The 6,979-nt window shown below is 44.6% G+C and overlaps 1 protein-coding gene across 1 annotated transcript; it reads left to right on the top strand.

Moving 5' to 3' along the window:
• Positions 1-226: 226 nt before the first annotated feature.
• cdc42ep1b (CDC42 effector protein (Rho GTPase binding) 1b) lies at positions 227-6,968 on the top strand. Its single transcript, XM_020624919.1, has 2 exons — positions 227-478; positions 4,206-6,968. Exon 2 carries the CDS (start codon positions 5,762-5,764, stop codon positions 6,209-6,211), a length of 450 nt encoding a protein of 149 aa, XP_020480575.1. The 5' UTR covers positions 227-478; positions 4,206-5,761; the 3' UTR covers positions 6,212-6,968.
• The last annotated feature ends 11 nt before the right edge of the window (positions 6,969-6,979 follow it).

Raw genomic sequence — 6,979 nt, 5'->3', positions numbered from 1 at the left:
GCTGAGATGTACTTATGTCTATTCTCAAAGAAAGAGAAAAAGCTTTCCACCGCCTGCTACATGCTTGGTGAGAGTCATGGCCCTTTAAGCTCCACAAACCCTAAGACAGCCTTACCTCCCTGACCCACAGTGACCCTGTGGTTCAGGGAGGTTCTCCATGTCTTCACACTTTTTTACATTTCTCATAGATTAACTTGTAACAGTAAGCTGCTGTTGGTGCTGACTCCCTTCAACTTTGCTATTATTATGAAGTCATTCGCGCTTTTGGAGTCCACGCACCACCACCACCACCACATCCCCCCTCCCCCTCCCCCTCCTCCTCCTCCTTCTTCAATTCCACTTGAAGCAGCAGCACAGAGTCGCTGCACTACTGCACGGTGCATGCCCAGCGGAAACACACTTTGCACACCGCAAACCGAGGAGGAAGGCAGAAAAAGAAGCGTAAAGGTGACTCTCTGCGTTCCGAGTTCATTATGAGGTAAGAATAATCGGAGAGAGGGATTTTGTTTGTACTTCACTTTGTTTGCTGCATGTACTGAAAATTGCTAATCAGCCATTTAGCCAACAATGTTACTACACATTCTGACTTCAACTCTGTCTTTTTGACTTTGTGTAAAATGAAGTTCGAGCGCGTCTCCGTGCGTAAAATAACGCAGCCACTGGAGCAAAGTCTTGGTTCTTATAAAACGACTTGCAGCTATTGCGCCTTTATCCTCACATGCCTCGGACAAACACGTTATTGTCACGTACCTGATTCCTCTGTAGTGTCTATGAAGATACAGCATAGCGTGTTCTCCACTCGTATAAAATAGCCCAACTACTTCACGACAGTGAATTAACCTGTAGAAAGTGCTCTGTACCGTAGAAACGCTTGAATGCAGAGTATTTCCCAGTCAATCTGCGCTTCCATTGCAGGTGCCTCAGTCAAAAGACAACATTATTATTCAGTTACAAATCAAGAGGAAGAGTCTCAAATAGGAACTGCAAGAAGATGGACAACTGTACCAAAGACTGCACTGTGGCATTCCACCTACCGTACTCCACCATTGTATCTGTTTCTGAGACTATTACTTTGAAGTTTTTCTCTTTTTTTGCACAAATTCTTACATTATGTTAACCCCTGTTCATTATCCTTGACTTTTATTATTCCCCAGTTGCTCAGTGGTCATTTGTATTGCAGGTCACAGTGAAATTGAACCCTGAACTGTATTATATTACCTGTGACTTCCCACACTGTTACATCTTACTGGCTGCAGCTTGGTGCTAACTGAGACTGGGTTTGGTGAGAATCGCTCACTGTGCTCCTCACAGAACAACTGCCCCAGAGTCGTGCCAGATGTAAGATCGGTGCGTTGGCAGCCTGTCAAGGAGATGGCGTCATAGTTAAAGAGCCTGTTTGTGAACCAACCAAACATCTGGCCTGCTGTGGTGTCCATCAGCAAGACATCGTCTGTCCCTGCAGCAGCGTAGAGCTATTCTCTCTGGAGAACGACGAGTGAGGACACTAATCAAAACTGGGAGATTTGAAATGCAGGTTTATATGATGCACCGTGAAGATAGTTTGAAAAACAAAACAAACTATTGTGAAAATCTAAAGTGGAAGTCATAGCATCCCATTGTTTGCACAGGAGTTGCACAGACTTTGCAGCTTTTCCGTTCTTTGAACAGCCACTTGTTTCATTAACTGCATCTCCCTGTTTATATTTGAGGCGACATTTCCTTTTGGAGTAAGATGCGTTTGCATTTTACTGTTACTTGGCCTCATGTCCTCTGCGTTCTGTTGACAGAAGCCCCATGGCTAAAAAAAAGAATCCATCAAACTAATGAATGATGACAAAGGTCAGACCATAAAGTCTGATTCAGTTGCTTGTCCTGCTGTTGTTTTGCAATGTTTTCTTTAAAGTCGCTGTGTGCTGTAAAGGAAGTCACTGAACCAGCTGAAGAGTTTTCATTGACAGCGATTTGTTATCTGAAGTGTGTTTTCTTGTGAGTTATTTTGTTGACTTGGCAGAACATTAAGGAAAGTGTGAGAGGGAGTGAACAGGAGGTCGACTGACAGGCCATGTGACTCATATGTCACATTACACATCTGTGTTCAGAGTGTGATACTGACAGATGTCATTCCAAACCCATGTTATTCTTTGCCATGGCATCTCTTTTATAAATCATCAGATTAACGTATCAGTCAGACAAACATGTACGACAGCTGAGTGCAGACACATCCTCACCATGAGGACTCGCCAGGCCTCGGACTGCGTTGCCACGTTGCAGCTGTAGATTCTTGTAAACTGTGTGCGAGTTGTATTTTAGACCTGTGTGTAACGGTCACAATGTTCTGACCTCAACCACAGTTTGCTGTAGTAGAATGACCGTGTCTCTTCAGTCTGGTGGAGGAAACAACCTCAGAGCTGACCTGCTGCGACACAGCCCTGAGTGTGTGACTCCATGTATGAGCACTGTGGAACCTGTGACTGTAAATCTGCTTCCAACAGGGAGAGTGACACAGATAGTGTGACGTTTGACAGTGTGTGTTTCTGCAACAGAGGGAAACAGTGAGATAAAAGTACAACATCGACTGAAGGAAGAGCCCAAAATAGATGTCAGGGGGGAAAACACTAAGACAGGACTTGAAAATGTGTTTCTCATCAGCATCAGATCCTTTATTTGATGACCGTAATAGATGGCGTCCGGTCTGCTCTCCCCACTGCATGTTGTTCCCATTACACTTTCCAGCCCGTCTGTGTAATCAGCCAGGCAGCTCGAGCGAAACAAGCCTGTTTATGGATGTCAGCAGGTACAGTTTAGGGATAAATAACATCTCAGTGTCCTTCTGTGTGTTCCTAAAGCCAATTCCTGTGCTGGTATTATACTTTACTGTACATGCAGGGATGTGAGCTGAGCTACGTCTATTGCTCACTAAGTCATGAAGGAAGAAGACAACGTTATGAAAGGCTGATATGGGGGTAACACAAATCAATAGCAGGAAAAACATGTGAATTACACCCTGATTAGCTGTGACATCAGATGACTGAAGTGAAGGATGGATGAGATGTTAGGGATGGAAACTGTCGACAGTTATTCAGCAATGCAGGAAATAATGTTACACTCGGCACAAAGCAGCTTCTGATATTCTGATACCCACCGTCCCCTCCTTATTGTTATGAATGGTCACTGTGTCAGCTGATTTATCCTCCTTCCATTAATATCTACCACACTTCCTTCAGATTATTGATGCCCCCCGAACGGATGTGAATGTTTGTAAATGTTTGTCCTTTACCACACTTCTTTCAGATTATTGATGCCCCCCGAACAGATGTGAATGTTTGTAAATGTTTGTCCTGGAGCTGTTGATAAACTGGGATGAGTTGAAGATTTAGCCGAGGTAATCTGAGCCCAGGCCAGTGCACAACAAGCGTGGCACTGTAACCGCGCTGAGGTTGTTATCACAGCTCCGGATTGGCCCGGCAGTAACTCCACAGCCTGCGACTTTAATCCGGTGCTGGCCGAGGTTTGGAGAGGTCACGTATCCAGGAAAAACACCCACCTGGCCTTTAGAGGTTGTAGGAAACATTTTCCATCTCCAGCTATGTGGATTTATTACTGTGTTACTGTTGTGTACAGATGTGTTGGACAGACCGAGCAGCTGTGAGGCTCAGAGTGTTGGAGCACATTCAGACAGGGCTCATGTTTTTATGCCACATCACATCAATGAGTTGTTACTCATTTGTAAATTGAAAAACCAAATGTATAAATTGTGCCATCTAAAATAAAACAGCATAAAATCAGAAACATCATTTCCAATTAGCTAATGAACACTGACTAAAACTAGACTGCAGCTAATGAAATGTCTTTTATTTTATTAAATGTTTAGTTTATAAAATAGAATTTTAAGAAATACAATTAAATTAAAATTGAATCTGTGTAACAGCGGAGCAGGGAATAAAAGAGAGGCCTTAAAACGAATATTCAGACGTAGAAAGCTCACAAAGACGATTCGAAGTTCCTGGTTTTATTTGACAAGCTCTTCCTCCTGAGAAGCTGCCGACTCCTCAGGCAACAGGGAGCGACAGGGAAACATTCCCAGCATCAGTCAATCCAACGTTTTAGTCGCCGGACACTTTTATGTGTGCCCAAATTCTCCTGCTTTAGTCTTTGGTCAAGTGTGTAACTCACGTCTCTGCTTTTCTCTCTGTCTGTGCTCCCAGCTGGCCTTAAGTGAACTGAAAGAAAACAGAGAAGCCCCCCCACCTGGACGCCCACAAAGAACTAAGTGGATTGAAGAAGGCAGAGAGCAAGTGAGGGAGTCGGGGAGGAAGGGAAGGCAGAGGGGATTATCAGCTAATCCAGTGCATGGACAGTCCTGATGGAGCCTCGTCATTCTCCCAGGATGATGCAGACGCAACAGGTGCCGGATTACGGCACTTTAATTTATTGGCCTTTTCAAGAAAGCACCACCCTCCTTTTTCCTTCGCTCTGATTGTTTTCATTTCCTCTCAGAGGTGGTGGGTGCAGAGGGACCAGGGAACAGACGACAACAAAGAGCAACAGGCCTGGTGCAGGATGTCCCGTGGACAGTGTGGTGCTACACATGGATAAACCTCTTTAGTGGAGCACAGTGCATGGCAGTGGACCTCGCTCTCTCTCTCTGTCTCTGTCTGTCTCTGCTTGGACTTTGAGGAAGACAACAACTTATCGGATGAGACACACGAGATCCTCTCAGAAGTTGAGATCGGTTGAACACACATGCAGAAGGACTCAGTGCCAGTAAGAAACAAAGTGGAGACAGTCAGCAGTGTTTAGTGAGTTAATTTCTTTAAAAGTGTAGGATTGTAGAAATTTACTGGACGTTTCTGAATCGTTAAGGAGAAGAGAGGAGAGATGTAGAACATGATGACCAATCAGGAAACGAAGGCATGAAGTTCTTCCAATTAATGATTAGTCATGCACTTCTTTCATCACTGCTTGAGAACAACCCAGGCAGCGTAGGCGGGATAACGTTAGGTCAAAGAACCACAGGGCTGAGTTTAGACCAGAGCAGACTGATCCTTGTACGCTCACCTAATCCCTAAATAATAGAAGTCTGAGTCACACAGTCTGAAAAAATTGGCTTAAAGTGACTCAATCAGTTATGTTTCCTTAACAGAGCTATTTATAAACTTCAGCAAGTGTCAGTCTTACTTTGAAATGCTACTGGTTTTCATCCAGGTTTAGGTGAAAGGCAAATTAAATATAATTTGATTCATTTAGTGCTGGGAGTAAACCACAGCCTGAGACTAATGACAACATAGTTCTCCAGGTCTAACAAGAGATAAAGCCCCAGAGTCTTGAGCCACATAACCTGTGGTCACCACAGGAAACAAAGTGTCACCTCCTGATTCATCTTTGTTATTAAGATTAAAGTAGCTGCTGTGCAGGAAGAGTGATCTGAACATCCAGCTTTGGACAGACATGCAGTACGAGATGGGGGCAGAGAGACAGAAGGAACAGAAGGGGATGTAAATGACTCAGCCACACTGGCATCTTTCAGTGCAGATACACAAGGCCAAACGGGGAGCAGCTGTGGATGAACACTTGGCTCTGGCCGTGTGGAGAATGGATTGTGCACACATTCTGTGCCGACTGAACAACCACATCTTTGTGTTTTCTGTCCTCCGTGTCCTGGCAGTTTAATTGTTTCTCTCTGGTTTTACAGTGGACCTCACGCTAAGGTTCAGACACCATCATACAAGTCACAGGGAAATTCTACAACTTGTCTTCCAGCATGAGTCTGGGAAAACTGCCAGGGATTAAGGGCCTGGTGTCTGGTTCTCAGGGCAAGCGTCGCTTCCAGAGTGACCTCTCTGTAGACATGATCAGCCCGCCGCTGGGTGACTTCCGACATACCATGCATGTTGGCCGTGGCGGGGACGTGTTTGGTGACACTTCCTTCCTTAGCAGCTATGGGGGCACCAGGGAGTCCGGAAGTCCAGACTCAGCAAACGGCTCCAAAACGACCAGGTTCTTCACACGCACATTTCGGCACGTACGGAAGAACTCCGGGCCACAGCCACGAGAGGACCTGTCCTTCCCCCCACCAGACGTCTCCCCCATCATCAAGAATGCGATGTCCCTGCCCCAGCTGAACATGAACGGGTGCCTACAGGCGGTGCTGTTCCCCAGCTCCATCAGCTCCACAGATGACTCCCTCTGCACATACGGTGAGATCAGATAGATAATCACCAGGTTTAGCATCTTGGCAGCTTTTTGCATCAGAGCCCCAATCTGACTTCACTTTGCACATTTGCAAACTGATGTGTTTAATCATATAGTAAACTGATCATTTTAAATAAAAATCAGCAAAGATTGTAAATGAGAAAACACATAAGCTTCAGCAAAACAATTAAAAATCACTTTCCTTGTGTTAATGTAAAATAAATTAAATAAAAAGGAGCTGACATTCATCATATTCACTGGTTAAAGGGCAGAACATCATTTTAAAATTAACATAAGATTAAATCTACTGGATCATTTGAGTCTGATGTGAAATGTTAAGATCCTGGAATATTAAATTTCTTTTTTAAATTAGCTTTAGGTTACAAAGACTCCGTCTACACAACAATAGACAACAAGGTCCTTATATTACATGAAACAGTAAGAGGTGCAGCCCAAACAGGACAATCAGCGACCTACTTACTGGCTGCAGCCCAGTGGCAGAGCAGCACTGTACTAGTCACCATGAATAAGATAAAACCAGGTACCATGATCTATCGATATGCTCTCTGCGCCTCCTGTTCACTCTCCAGCACCAAACAACATAAAGAGCTGCTGAATCGACTCAGTGCAAACTATAAATGTCAGTGAGGGTGAGGTCGCCCTCCTTTCAGCCTGGTTCCTACAATCCTCCACGACAACCAGCAAACAGAAGCACTTCTTCTGACTCATGTGGAGTCACCAAGGCAACACCTGTACACGATTAAAACACAAACACAGAGCGCTGGTT

Source organism: Monopterus albus, unplaced genomic scaffold (assembly GCF_001952655.1).
Source record: "Monopterus albus unplaced genomic scaffold, M_albus_1.0 scaffold342.1, whole genome shotgun sequence".
NCBI lineage: Eukaryota > Metazoa > Chordata > Actinopteri > Synbranchiformes > Synbranchidae > Monopterus > Monopterus albus.
The sequence above is the reverse complement of the archived record's forward strand: the minus strand, read 5'-3'. Positions and strand labels throughout refer to the sequence as shown.